This window comes from Saccopteryx leptura, chromosome 5 (assembly GCF_036850995.1).
Source record: "Saccopteryx leptura isolate mSacLep1 chromosome 5, mSacLep1_pri_phased_curated, whole genome shotgun sequence".
Taxonomy (NCBI): Eukaryota; Metazoa; Chordata; class Mammalia; order Chiroptera; family Emballonuridae; genus Saccopteryx; species Saccopteryx leptura.
The window spans coordinates 150,063,848-150,078,344 of NC_089507.1; the positions used below are offsets into that span (position 1 = coordinate 150,063,848).

A 14,497-nucleotide genomic window follows, 5' to 3' on the forward strand; every position below is an offset into this window, starting at 1 on the left:
GTGGGGGAGGGTTTTTTTTCAGGACCCAGAGCCCCAGATGCTAGGTCTGCTGGCCTGGCTGTGATCCTGGGCATTTGCTTCCTGGCACTTGGTTTGCCCTTCGGTTTTCTCCCCTGACAGCACTCCTACCAGTGGGGCTGCTGTGCAGACCCCATGACCGTGAGGTCATGTGTATGGAAGAAATTGTGCTGTCATGTCGGAGGTTTGCCGCTCAGTAAGCACGGTCCGGGTTGAGCGTGGTGGTGGTTTCTTTCGTGAGTGGTTTCCTGTAAGAAGTATCAGGGTTACGAAGAATCCTGCCCTCCTCCTGTGGACAAGTCCTGCCAGGGGTGAGGACGACGGAGACTCAAAGACCCGACTCCGGGGACCAGGTTCAGTGACGCAGATCCACTTTATTCAGGAAGTAAACTAGCTTATATACACAGGTTCAGCCTATAGGGTGTTACAGCGTGTTCCTCAAAGCCAATGGCTGACAAGATCAGGGAGCTGCGTGCTTAGCGCTGAGTCACTTCCTTATAGCGGGTGAGCTCCTGGGAGCTGGAGTATTCTCACAGCATTGCATCAGCCGTAGCTGCTAGGAATGTGCTCTGTGCTCCACCCACACCCTCCCTTGTTCCCACGAAGTTCGTTAACCTGCACCGCCAAGCATGCTAAGAAACCATGCGATTTCATATGTACACATGGTGACCCTGTCTAAGGGAAGCAGGGTGGTGTGCACCTCTTGTGTGCTTACTGACTGTGTTACTCGATTCCTCCTCTGAGGGGGGAGGCAGTACCAATCCACAGGGCGTCATTATAAGCAGTGAGGGCTTTGCACTCTTTCTCTTGTAGCTTTTGTTCACTGCTTTTGCTCTCCGGCCAGTTCTAGGTTAGAACGGAACCCAAGCTCTTTTTGCTCAGTGCATGCAGGCCGTCTGACCCACCGCGTTTGGATATAGACCCACTGTCCTCATTCGTGAGTCGAGGATGCTACTGTCACTTGTGCTTGTGTTACAGTGATTGGGGCAAAGCTTCCAAAAGGTATTTTTTTTTTTTTAACGTGGAAGGACAAAGCTTGATACTTGGCCTGCAGGAGAGTCTGGCTTCACCGAATGACAGGAGAACCACATGGCAAAATAGACAAAGCAGAGTGAGAAAGTTCGCAGAGCCAGGCTGTGCCTGAAGGTGGGTCAGGGACAGCTGTGCGTGAACTGTGGTGGCTGCTGGGCTCCGTGCAAGCGACCTGCGGTGGATGGGGCCAGTGTGTCCCATGTGCCGCCAGGTGGGTCAGCGCCTCGGAGAGCTGAAGCCCACGGGCTGGGAGGAAGGGCCAGGTTTGGGATTTGCTGGTTGGAAGTCACACTGGCAGATCCTTCCTGCGTGGGTGGTATCTGACGCACAAGGCCTCACGAAGGCACCGATATGTTCCGTGTGCAGGGAAGACGGGAGCAGAGGGTTTGTCTGGCCGGGCCCCAGAGCTATGGGGAAGGGGCTCATGAGGGAAGGACCTGTTCGCACAGCCCCGTTCCTGGTGGTGGGGGGGTGGCGCAGCCCAGTGAAGTGGAGTGAGGAGGGTGAGGACACAGAGACAGGCCGCAGGGTGAGACCGCAGTGCCCTGGACTGGGCTGAGGTATCTGAGTCCCATTGGGGCAGGTGGCGGGGCACTGCCACGGGACAGGCGTGGGGCTGTGTGGAGGAGTTGTTTCGTGGCTGTGGGTCAACACCGGGGTGGTGTACAGAACCAGAGCACAGGGCCAGCTCAGATGCCTGCTCTGCACTGATGTCTCTCGCGTTGTCCCTTGGCCTCCGTTTCTTCAGTCACTCACCTTTACAGGCCAGTGTCATCGTACACAGCTACCAGTTGGTTTCCCTGCCTTCTGTGTCTTTTCTTGTCAGTCTTCTCTGCATTTTCACCATGGTGCTTTTCCTAAATTGTGGTCTGAATTGCCATTGTATTGTTCCCAAATCTCCTGTGGCTTCACCTTGCTGCGTCTCAATGTCCAAATCTCCTGGCGTGGTCCCAGCTCTGTCCTCCGCTGCAGAGACAGCTCGTGTTTGCGTCTGTACACACACCTTCCCTCCTGCAGGGCCCTCGTCAGCGTTCTTACCCGAAAGCCCTGGTGGCAGGCCTCTGAGACGTTCTCTCTGCTGTCCTTGGTCCTAACTCCCTTAGTGTTTTCTTAAATCAGGGGTCGGGAACCTATGGCTCGCGAGCCAGATGTGGCTCTTTTGATGGCTGCATCCGGCTCGCAGACAAATCTTTAATAAAAAAATAATAATAACATTAAAAATATAAAACATTCTCATGTATTACAATCCATTCATTTTCTACTGCTCATGTTCATGGTTGCGGATGGCTGGAGCCAATCACAGCTGTCCTCCGGGACAACACCAAATTTTTATTGGATAATGTGTAACATACATGGGTCGTTGTATGGATCTCATGGAATTACATTTTAAAATATGTGGCGTTCATGGCTTTCTCAGCCAAAAAGGTTCCCGACCCCTGTCTTAAAAGATAAGAACACGCACGACAACATGGCCATATATTTTAGTGACATGTAGATACTTTACTTTTCTCTCCTCCTGAGCCTGTGTGTCCTTGCAGTGGATTGGGTCAGTGGACAGAAGCACCAAAGCCACACACAGATGTCCCCTGGAGCATGGGAGAGAGTCAGATGGACAGGCAAGGGCCAGGCTGGAACTGGTCAAAATAATCATTTCTTTCTTCTCAAGTAAACATAGTCATTGTTCCCCAACTAACTAAGTGCCTACTCTGTTTGGCACGTGGGGGTCTAGTAAGAGGTATCAAATACAGTCTTTCCTCAAGAGTCTTAGGCTTTAGTCCGTAAGACCTGAGTCCGTTCCAGGGAACAAAATGATGTGGCAGGTGTCAGATTGAGTGCATCATCCATGTTTGGAAACACGTTCATTTTGACGGGCTCTAGGTAGATGGCCTTCCCGAATTAACTGTGTGTCTGTGTGCGTTTGTGTCTCTGTGTTCTAGGCTCAAACCATGAACTACGTCGGGCAGTTGGCGGGCCAGGTGTTCGTCACCGTGAAGGAGCTGTACAAGGGGTTGAATCCTGCCACCTTGTCTGGATGTATCGACATCATTGTCGTCCGCCAACCCAATGGGAGCCTGCAGTGCTCCCCATTCCACGTCCGCTTCGGGAAGATGGGGGTCCTGCGCTCCCGTGAGAAAGTGGTGAGAGCGCTGGCCCCGGTGACCCAGACATGGGCTCTCTCCTTCGAGAAAATCACCGTATTGCCGTGGCTTCACCTATCCAGAGCTTGTTGTGGACCCAGATAAAAAAATATTTTTTTTCCATTGATTTGAGAGGCAGAGAGAAAAGGGCAAAGAGTGGGGCGGGGGAGGGGGGGAGGAAGGGAGAGAGAAAGAGAAAGAGAGAGAGAGAAAGAGGCATCAGCTCATTGTTCTGCTCAGTTCCATTTAGTTGTACACTCACTGGCTCCTTCTCATGTGTGCCCTGACTAGCGATCGAACCCACAACCTTGGCATTCTGGGACAATGCTCTGTGCATGGGCCCCCAGCCAGGGCCTAGACCCAGATTTTTAGCTCTCTGTTGGGAAAGGTTGTTCACCAAATTGGCAATTACTTCAAATTGTTCTGGTTACTATGGCTGTGTAAACTACAAAATTTAGTGGCATAAACTAATGGTTATTAAGCTCTTGGGCTCTGTGGTCAGGAGTTCAGACCAGGTGCAGCAGGACGGTCTGTCTCTGCTCTCACTGTGCACCCGGGGCCTCAGCTGGAAGACTCAGGGCTGGGAGCTGGAGCCCTCTGAAGACGTGCTCACTCACATGGCAGGTGGCTCTTGGCTGACTTCTCAGGAAGCTGTTGGTTTCTCCATGTGGCCTGGGCGTCCTCACCACATGGTGGCTGGCCACAAGGGCAAGCGTCTCCGGAGAGGGCGAGAGCTCAGCGGATGCTGCATTTTTTTCTGACCTAGCCTCTCTTAGTCCCTTAGTGTCACCTGTGTTCTGCTTGTTGAGGTCAATCATAGGCCTTCCGGGCTCAGGGTGACGGTGGTGTGGGGCAGGGGGTAGGCTCCATTTCCTGATGGGGCAGGAACAGACTGACCAGTTGAGAGTTGGAGGTGTGAGATATTTGTGGCACATGTGCGACTTGGGTCTGTGTGTATGTGGAGCCGTGGCCATCCCTATGATGGTCGCTTCCTGTGGTAGAGACGTGTGTTTTTGTTTTTTTTTTCTTTCAAGGTTGACATAGAAATCAACGGGGAATCTGTGGATTTGCACATGAAATTGGGAGATAATGGAGAAGCTTTTTTTGTTCAAGAGACTGATAATGATCAGGTAAGGCAGGCTGGGCGGTTAGGGTTACTTCCCAGCCTCGAACTCTGAGCAGTGCTTTTCCAGGGAGCAGCGGAAGTGTGGGTGAAGAATGGCCTGAGGCCTGGCTGCGACAGCGGTGAACGGTGACAGGGAGGGCAGATGTTTGTCTGTGCGGGGGATGTGAGCAGGCAGGCTGTGTGCACTAGGTCCACATGGGCCTCCGCAGTCCTAGCTGCTTCCGTTTGCTCACTGCCCCCCAGGGAGACAGGACTCGAACCGCCTTGGCCTGAACTCTGGTCCAAAGCATAAAAATTATGCTAGTGTCAAATCTCAGATGGCTGAGTGTTTGAATTTTTGTGCTAATGAGTAACCAGATGGCTTTTATTTTTATTATTTTAAAACTCCTCAGTGTTGTTGAGATCATTCTCGTACCCTACAGTGAATCCTTTTCAAGTGTACACCAGTCAATGTTTTTTAGTGTTTTCACAGATGTGTGCAGCTGTTAACCCCCCCACCCAGCCTCCCCCCACCTCCCTTTGCCCTAAGCAACCACTGACCCACTTTCTGTCTCAGCAGACTTTCCCCCTCTGAGCCTCTGTATGAGTGGGAGCATATAAGGTGTGGTCCTTTATGCCGCCTTCTTTCTCCCACCATACCCCTTTCAAGGTCGCCCGTGTTCTAGAATGTGTCAGTGTTTCATTCCCTTGTGTGGCAACCGGTACCCATTCCATCCAGGGACCACCTTGTGTTTCCCCCTTCGTGTGCTGATGGACACCTGGGTGGTTCCACCTGTGGGCTCTTGTGAGGCATGCTGCCTTGAGTGTTCGTGTACGAGTTTTCATGTGGACACATTTTCCCTGAGGGGCTGCTGGAGACCGGGCGCCTGTGCGGTACCCGTCCTCAGCAGGGTGCCGCAGGACGCCCTCTGCTGCGGACCCAGCGCCCACACTCCGTGTGCCTCTGCTTTGGTGCAGTCCAGAGGCTGGCAAGGCGGCCTCCCTGCTCCCTCCAGCCCCTCCCGCCCCGCTCCCTCTGGCCTCTTCCACCCCCTGCGCCCTCTCCCCTCCTTCTAGCCTACAGCTGCGCCCCTCAGTTGTAGGTTTGTGTTTGTATCATGTGTGCTGGTGTCTAAGCCACTTCCCACTGTCGGCATGTTCCTGTTTATCTGCTCTTTTATGTGTCCTCTTTCCTTCTTGTTAACCAGGTTTCTCTAGTAGGGAGTCATTGACAAAATGATTTTTAGAGTCTTTTAAAAAAAACTGGCAAATCATTATCAACTACCTATTAAATTGATAGGCTGTGTATTTTTTCCTTTTCTTTTTCAAGAAAAAGGTCACTCGAATTCCTCACCGTCCACATACCTGGACGCTCTCGGGCATGGGTGGGCACTGGGGGCACAACAGGGGGGACTGTTCTTCTAAAAGTTATTGACTTCTTAATTCAGTGCATATTAAAATACACAGACACACACACACACACACACACACACACACAGAAACAAAACTGAGTCTTGTTCCCAGGGTAATGCGATGACTTAAAGCCTAGCTTTTCGTCTTTACTGTAGACAGTTCAGACAAAGCTGAATTTGGGTGGCCTGAAGTGACTGATAATTACCTCCCTTTGTGATAGTTGTGTAGAGGCGGGATTCAGTACCAAACGGCACTGAATGAATGAACTGCTGCCTCAGCGGTCTTCCGTCAGACTCGGCAGCCACATCTCCAGCCACTGTGACGTGCGCTCACGCGGCCCGCCTGGCCCTCCCGAGGAATGCTGGCACGCCTCTGCACTAGCCTGCCCTTCAGCCCAGAGTCACGACACTCCTTTAAAAAATATGTGTTTTCTGCCCGTTAGGAAGTGGTCCCCATGCACCTGGCCACCTCCCCCATCCTGTCGGAAGGAGCCTCGCGCATGGAGTGCCAGCTGAAGAGGAGCTCCGTGGATCGGATGAGGAGCTTGGAGCCCGCGCCCGCCCCCGCCCTGCCCCCGGGGGAGCCCGCGGCCAGTGTCTCCTCAGTGAAGAAGAGAAGGAAGAGGAGGAGGAAGTCCCAGCTGGACACCCTGAAGAGAGAGGATGACACCAACACGTCGGAGGATGAGGACATGTTCCCCATAGAGATGAGCTCCGACGAGGAGCCGGACCCGCCGGACAGCAGCAGGTAGACGTCAGCCCCAGGCAGGGCTGCTGTCGGACTGGGTGGTGGGCTTTTCTCAGACGATTCTCATCGTCCCCCGCCCCCGGATTCCTTCTTTTCTGTCAGTGCACTCTAGACTGAATTTTGGAAGCCTGGAGACCCAGTCCTTATGTAGTGAAGGTCTGATAGACCCTTTTAGCTAAGAGACGACTGGTCATGCTCGACCTCCTGGTCCACTCACTTCTGCATTCTAGAGCGGAACCAAGCAACAGGAAGTGCGCAGACTGGTGCTCCATACATGGAACCGGCGTTTCCGAACCTCCTCATTTTCCTGTCTACACGGCATTAGGCTGGTTTGTGGCCTGGGCCGATCCCGGAGAGGCTTAGGGTTCCGAGTCAGTGTAGATCACGGCCAGTTTCCTCTGCGTGTAATCTTTTCAGTTTGATGAGGCCCGAGGTTCAGCAGACATCTGTTTTACTCTGCTTTGCTTTGAACAGCATGGTGAAATTCTGTTTCTGTTCATTATCATTTTGGTGAAAAAATGCCCTTTTTAAGACAAAACACATTTGTAAGGCATATTTGATGTTTCAGGATTTTTACATAATTTAGTGCACATTTTTGATGGTTGTTTTTGTACCTTGTGAACATAAAGAAGGGATAAGAAACATCATAAATTTCTTCCTGCCTCATTGTTCAGAAGGGAATATTTACCCCCCCCCCCCGAAAATAAAGGCCAGTCAGCGGTGATGCTCCTCCTAAGCACGGCCTCCGTTGGCTGTCGGTGCAGACATTGGTGCTTGGGGTTTGACTTGCAGAACTTTGTGAGAGATAGTGTTTCAGGTCACGTCAGAAACACAGACAGGTGGCCTTTGCCCCAGTGCAATGGCGGAGTGTTTCATCTGCATCGCGGTAGATTTGCAATCATTTTGTAATGATAAGACACGCTCAGACTATATCATTTATTTATACTGCTCAAAAAACGCTGTGTGTGGTCATTTACGTAGTTATTCAGCGGTCCTCACCCCTTCCCCCACTGTGCGTGGCAAGAGCTTTATAACCCGGGGTCCAGTGTGAGGCCCGATCTGCCTCTCAGGCTTCTGTGAGATGACATTTGAAAGGTGACTGGGGGGGGGGGGGGGGAAGAAGTAAAGAGGGACAAATATACGGTGACAGAAAATGATTGGACATTGGGCGATGGGTCTATAATGTAATCCACAGTTCAAATGCCATAGAAATGTTCACCTGAAACCTATGGATTCTTTTTTTTTTTTTTTTGTATTTTTCTGAAGCTTGAAATGGGGAGAGACAGTCAGACGGACTCCCGCATGCGCCCAACCGGGATCCACCCGGCATGCCCACCAGGGGCGACGCTCTGCCCACCAGGGGCGACGCTCTGCCCACCAGGGGGCGATGCTCTGCCCCTCCGGGGCGTCGCTCTGCCGCGACCAGAGCCACTCTAGCGCCTGGGGCAGAGGCCAAGGAGCCATCCCCAGCGCCCGGGCCATCTTTGTTCCAATGGAGCTTTGGCTGCAGGAGGGGAAGAGAGAGACAGAGAGGAAGGAGGGGGGGGGTGGAGAAGCAAATGGGCGTTTCTCCTATGTGCCCTGGCCGGGAATCGAACCTGGGTCCCCTGCACGCCAGGCCGACGCTCTACCGCTGAGCCAACCAGCCAGGGCCAACCTATGGATTCTTTTTTTTTTTTTTTTTTTTCCATTTTTTTTCTGAAGCTGGAAACAGGGAGAGACAGTCAGACAGACTCCCGCATGCGCCTGACCGGGATCCACCCGGCACGCTCACCAGGGGGCGATGCTCTGCCCATCCTGGGCGTCGCCATATTGCGACCAGAGCCACTCTAGCGCCTGAGGCGGAGGCCACAGAGCCATCCCCAGCGCCCGGGCCATCTTTGCTCCAATGGAGCCTTGGCTGCGGGAGGGGAAGAGAGAGACAGAGAGGAAAGCCCGGCGGAGGGGTGGAGAAGCAAATGGGCGCTTCTCCTGTGTGCCCTGGCCGGGAATCGAACCCGGGTCCTCTGCACGCTAGGCCGACGCTCTACCGCTGAGCCAACCGGCCAGGGCTATGGATTCTTATTGATCAATGTCACCCCATTAAATTGAATTTTCTAAATAAAATTCAAAAAAGAAAGAAAGTTGACCGGGTAAGGTATTAGGGTATAAACAGCAGGCAGCGTGGTCGTGTGTGTGTGTGTGTGTGTGTGTGTGTGTGTGTGTGTGTACATGTCCCAATACTTGAACAAAGTAACATTATGTTTATAGTTCAGCCAAAGCAGGCTTACACAAGGCACATTTGTATGTGTCTGTATCTCAGCTTTTCCACTCTGCTGCCTGGACTACAGCTGAGTGGCTCTCATCATGAGAAAATGGAAACTTGCCTTTGTTACCAATCTGTCCTTGGAAGTCTTTGACTTTTTTTTTTTTTTAACCAGGACTCCTAATGATACACCTCCATTCCAAGAAGACGACCCTAAGGAGGACCTTTCTCTGGTCGTGACTTATCCTCAGTCAGCATCCTACCCTAACTCTGATCGAGAGTGGTCGCCTAACACCAGGTGAGCAGCTGGTGTGTGTGTGTGTGTGTGTGTGTGTGTGTGTGTGTGTGTGTGTGTGTTCAGCTGTCCTGGTCTGGAGGCTCTGAAGGCAGTTCTAGGAAGCATGTGTAATAGAATAGAAACATAAGTAAAAAATGAAGTTAGTTTGGAGTAGGAGGTGCAGAAGAGGATTAGAAACACCATGAGCAGGTCATCAACGGCTAATGTCAGAGCTGAGCTGCAGAGGGAGCTCTGAGCTCCTCGAGGTAACTCAGAAAAGAGAACTGCTTGTTACATTTCGTTTCATTAAGCTAATTGCCAAGGAGGCAACCACCTTTCTGATTCTTATCTCTAAAGTGAGATTCCAACTTTGAGGTTGCTTCAGGGGCCACTGAGGTCATTGGGGCTGTTAGAATGGTGGCTCCTCCCTGAGTTTAATCCGTTCTGCTGAATTCAAGGGTATTTATTTCCCTGAAATGAACTCCCAAGTTGGCCTTGACCTCGGGTGTAGACCGGAGAGCCAGAGCTGCCCTGTGCTGATCGCCAGGCTGAGATTCCTGAGACTTAACCAGTGGAACCTGTGAGCATGTGTGAGCTCTGCTGGGTAGTTTCTAGAACAGGGGAGGGGCCGATCTAAGTCACGCATTCTCAGTGGGAATGATAGCACCCCTTCTGGACGAAAACTGATTCTTGGGTGGCAAAAATAATCTTGGCTATTATGCTGGTCTGTGGCCTTAACTGAGCCAGCACATGTAAACAAACACTCAGTCTGTCCATGGCATTCAAGTGTCATGGTAGAGGGAGGGCTGTTGGGGAAAGAATGTTGAGGTGTGGAGGTGGCGAGAGAGTGGTTGAGAAATGGTAATGTGAGCGACAGTGAATGGCGTCCTTGGGTCACTCTTATTCTCAGGGTGTCGGATATAGCTCTGGTTTCACATGGATGGCAGGAGCTCCCATGAGCGCTGGCACATGCTGGTCTGGCTTCCTGCCCACAGCCCATCTCTGGCCAGTGCCAGTCTCGGCCCACTTCGACCAGAGTGACCTCCTTAACGATATGGCACACTGAGTGGACTTGGACAGGTCACATGCCTGGTTTCCAGCCAGGACTGTGACAATGACTACTGGTCAGCCAGGGAACCAGGATGGGTGTGGGGCCCGCAAAGCCCCCTTTGAGGTCTGTCTGTCTGAAGACCAGCCCTGTCCACCGGAAACGTCATGCTAACATATGTCTGTAAATTAGAATTTTCTGGTAGCTATCTTTGAAAAGTAAAAAGAAACTGATGAAATTAACTTTGAGGATACATGTCATTTGACCCAGTAATAATTATTTTGAGTAGTCGGTTTTTGAAAATATTTTAATGCTAAGTCTTTGAAGTCGCTGTGTGATCACTGAGAGTGGTCCTCTGACTTATATGAAATTTCATTCCATTTAATTGACCTGTGACCCTTTTTTTCCCTCTTAATGTGGATCACGTGGCATGCAGTAGCCCGATAGACTGCACCAGGACCCCCCACCAGCTGGCAGGCACAGCCGAGGGAGGGCTTTCTAGTTCTTGCCCTCCACAGTCGTCCCTCCACGCTCCGGAAAGGTAGTGGCCACTTCCCCCCCTGGGTGTTTTCAGTAACGACACGTTCATCTAACACAAGTCTGTTTCACCATTAACCAAAATTACTTATGCAGAAAATGCATATACATTCTACGAAGCAGAAGATTTGATCTAACTTTTACAAATCTGTCTTACTAACTAACCAAATTACTTACGATGAAAATGCATATGGATTCTTATTTTTGCCTCATTTTAAGCATTGGTAGATTGCTGGATTCCTTTTCATATCCTGCATTTGACTGTCTGGGAATTATGGTTGAGCATATAGTTCTTTCTAATTCTGTGGAGGGCTTTGAAAATAGAATAGTGAAATAAAAATTGGGAATATGATCTTTTGTTTGTGTCTAGGGTTGTTCATCAAGTTTACAAGATTTTTTTTAAAGACATCATTTTAATGTGATAGAAGTGATTGTAAATATTCACATAGCTTACTAGGCTTTCTGAATAATGGAATTTGGTGTTTTTATAGCATTTCTAGAATAGAGTTTTGGAGGCTAGGGTAGGATAGACCTGAGGTTCAGGGTCGTAGGTGTGTCTTCTCATTTGGTGCCGTGGTCTCAGATTTCTGCCTTCTCCCCTCCGGTTGCCCACACTCCGACTGCCAGTCTTTCTCTGTGGACTTGCGGGGCTTGCTTTAAAACCTTAGCAAATGAAGCTCTGATTAATTTCTAGATGGGAAACTGTTTGTCTTTTTGATTGAAGAACCAAATCTCAGGGTGTGCTTCTTTCAGAGGTGACATGTACAGAAGAAAGGCCATTTTAAAATGCGGTAAGCTGACTTGTGAGCGGTTATAACTGGTTTGCCTAATTGGGAACCAGCAGAAATACTGAAAACCGCTGTCTGGCTGATAGATGCCTTTGTTAAGGAAATCAGTCCATGACCTTGTCAGCTTACTTTTTGGAGCGGCCCTGGCTTCGAGGACTAATACTTGATCGTGGAAAACTTTGGAATTGTCTTTCTCATAAGTCACATCCAGCATCGGGAGTCTTTGCCCCAGTTCACCGTGAGTCGGTCGGAGTGCCCGCAGCAAGCAGTTGGAGCGCTCGGGTGCTGTGTACAGGTGCTGGCGAGAAGGGCCGCTGTGGTCTGAAAGGGCTCTGTCTGCTGGGGCTGGGTCAGAATGTGGATGGTCCCGGGGCACTCAGCCCTTGCATTCTCCTAGTGCAGAGCCCGGCAGACTGCACGCAGCCCGTGGGCAAAACCGGGTGCTGTCGGCCTCCTGAAAGGCTGGCGGGGATCGCCAGTTCCTCTGCATCCTGTCCATGGATGCTTTTGCGCCATGGCGGCAGAACTGAGTTGCTGCGACAAAGAGGGTATAGCCCGTAAAGCCTGAAATGTTTGCATTCCGGCCGTAATTTTACAGAGAAAGTTTGCTGGACCCTCCTCCCCGCCTCCCACTTTAGAGCAAGCTCAGACTAAAAGGCTTTACTTCATTTACTGACAGTGGGGGAGGCCATTCATGTTACAGAATTTGTAGCAAGTTATGGCTGGTGTGATGAGTGTAATGGTGGGAGGTTTTTAAACAAGCGGTCTGAGGTTTGGGTGCAGCTCTGATGAGGGGAGGGTCATCTCCTGTGATGACCCTGGAGGAGGAGGGGACCCAGGTTACAGGGGTAGGTACAAAGACCCCTCCTGGAGGCCACGATACTCCCTGTTCACGTTTCACTGATACCGAATACTGAGGTATCATTGAGGACACTGCAGTGTCCCTTTGGAGACCCTTTGGAGGAAAGCATGATGACAGAACTAGGGGACACACCACTTTACTTCTCAGACAGGGGGAGGTCCCAGCATTCCTGCTCATGGGCTCCTTGCTTGAATAATGCGATCCAGGATCCATTTAGCCATTAAGGGTCCCGATTGGATGCAAGTTATGAATCATCCATGAGCTCTCCTTGTCCTGACGGAAAGGCTGAATTTAACCTGGACACAGGGACCACACACGTCAGGGAGAGGGGCCTGAGAGGCTAAGGTCTGTGGAAGACAGTGCAAGGGAAAATTGTGGCAGCTTTATTTCTCGCTTTATTTGAAAACTGCCAACTTAACTCTAGAGGACATACTGCAGGAGAATAAGGACAAGAAATAATAAAAGGGGGATATTTTTCCCCTATCTTTATGTTTAGAATGCTGTGAGAATTTTGTAGATCAGTTGATTGCTCTTGGCCGGTGACCTGGCTGAACAGAAGTTAAGACTGTTCGGGTCTCAGGAGTAAAAACGGAGAAGACACAGAGATGAGAACACAAGTCCCAACCATGTAGAAGCCGGCCTGTGAATTAGGCATTGTGATATGTAGTTACAGAGGGAGCCTTAGTGAGCAGAAGCCTGTGAAGTGTTCCTGGTGAGTGGTGCCCACCCCAACAGGAGGCTCCTGTCACATTAGCAAGCTTGTAGCATCTGGCATTTATGGTCAAGTTGGCCCACCATGCAACTTCCCTGTTTTCAAAGTCGGTGCGGGTCCTATTCTGTACTTTAATACAGACTGGAGTGGGTGCAGGTTGGAGATGGCCGGCCCTTCGGCACCTATTGAAAGACGTGACTGGACATTGGGGCTGCAGGGGAGGTGTGCAGGGCGAGGCAAGGATGGGTGGCTGCAGGGGAGGTGCGCGCAGGGCGAGGCAAGGATGGGTGGCTGCAGGGGAGGTGCGCACGGGGCGAGGCAAGGGTGGGTGGCTGCAGGGGAGGTGCGCAGGGCGAGGCAAGGATGGGTGGCTGCAGGGGAGGTGCGCACGGGGTGAGGCAAGGATGGGTGGCTGCAGGGGAGGTGCGCGCAGGGCGAGGCAAGGATGGGTGGCTGCAGGGGAGGTGCGCAGGGCGAGGCAAGGGTGGGTGGCTGCAGGGGAGGTGCGCGCAGGGCGAGGCAAGGGTGGGTGGCTGCAGGGGAGGTGCGCACAGGGCGAGGCAAGGGTGGGTGGCTGCAGGGGAGGTGCGAACGGGGCGAGGCAACGGTGGGTGGCTGCAGGGGAGGTGCGAACGGGGCGAGGCAACGGTGGGTGGCTGCAGGGGAGGTGTGCAGGGCGAGGTAACGGTGGGTGGCTGCAGGGGAGGTACTCACGGGGCGAGGCAAGGATGGGTGGCTGCAGGGGAGGTGCGCACAGGGCGAGGCAAGGGTGGGTGGCTGCAGGGGAGGTGCGAACGGGGCGAGGCAACGGTGGGTGGCTGCAGGGGAGGTGTGCAGGGCGAGGTAACGGTGGGTGGCTGCAGGGGAGGTACTCACGGGGCGAGGCAAGGATGGGTGGCTGCAGGGGAGTTGCGCACAGGGCGAGGCAAGGGTGGGTGGCTGCAGGGGAGGTGCACACAGGGCGAGGCAAGGATGGATGGCTGCAGGGGAGGTGTGCAGGGCGAGGCAAGGGTGGGTGGCTGCAGGGGAGGTGCGCAGGGCGAGGCAAGGATGGGTGGCTGCAGGGGAGTTGCGCACAGGGCGAGGCAAGGGTGGGTGGCTGCAGGGGAGGTACTCACGGGGCGAGGCAAGGATGGGTGGCTGCAGGGGAGTTGCGCACAGGGCGAGGCAAGGGTGGGTGGCTGCAGGGGAGGTGTGCAGGGCGAGGCAAGGGTGGGTGGCTGCAGGGGAGGTGCACACGGGGTGAGGCAAGGGTGGGTGGCTGCAGGGGAGGTGCGCACAGGGCGAGGTAAGGATGGGTGGCTGCTTGTGAAGATGAGCTCTCTTTTTCTGTCTCTCTTTGTCTTTCTCTCTCTCTCTTTCCCTATTTCCCCTTTTTAATGCTACTTCTCATCTCTTTTTGGAATTTGGTAGCAGGTCGGGATAGGGTTACCAATCTTGGGTTACCTTCCACCTGGATGGCTGTTCTCTGGACCGCTGGCAGCCACAGAAGGGACAGATTACGAAGCCATGTTCACAAGGCAGCGATTTTCAACCTGTGTGCTGCAAAAATATTTAAAATGTGCAATACCCGAC

The 14,497-nt window shown here is 52.3% G+C and overlaps 1 protein-coding gene across 4 annotated transcripts in view; it reads left to right on the forward strand.

The window, feature by feature from the left end:
• LPIN1 (lipin 1) overlaps nucleotides 1–14,497 on the forward strand; it is a 112,347-nt gene that overhangs the window by 59,997 nt on the left and 37,853 nt on the right. For 3 of the 4 annotated variants that reach the window (XM_066386101.1, XM_066386099.1, XM_066386100.1), the window contains 5 exons: nucleotides 2,988–3,188; nucleotides 4,223–4,318; nucleotides 6,149–6,453; nucleotides 8,874–8,996; nucleotides 10,460–10,564. In XM_066386101.1, coding sequence (XP_066242198.1) covers nucleotides 2,988–3,188; nucleotides 4,223–4,318; nucleotides 6,149–6,453; nucleotides 8,874–8,996; nucleotides 10,460–10,564 — 830 coding nt within the window. The remainder of the gene's footprint in view (nucleotides 1–2,987; nucleotides 3,189–4,222; nucleotides 4,319–6,148; nucleotides 6,454–8,873; nucleotides 8,997–10,459; nucleotides 10,565–14,497) is intronic. The other variant, XM_066386098.1, reaches the window with a different exon arrangement.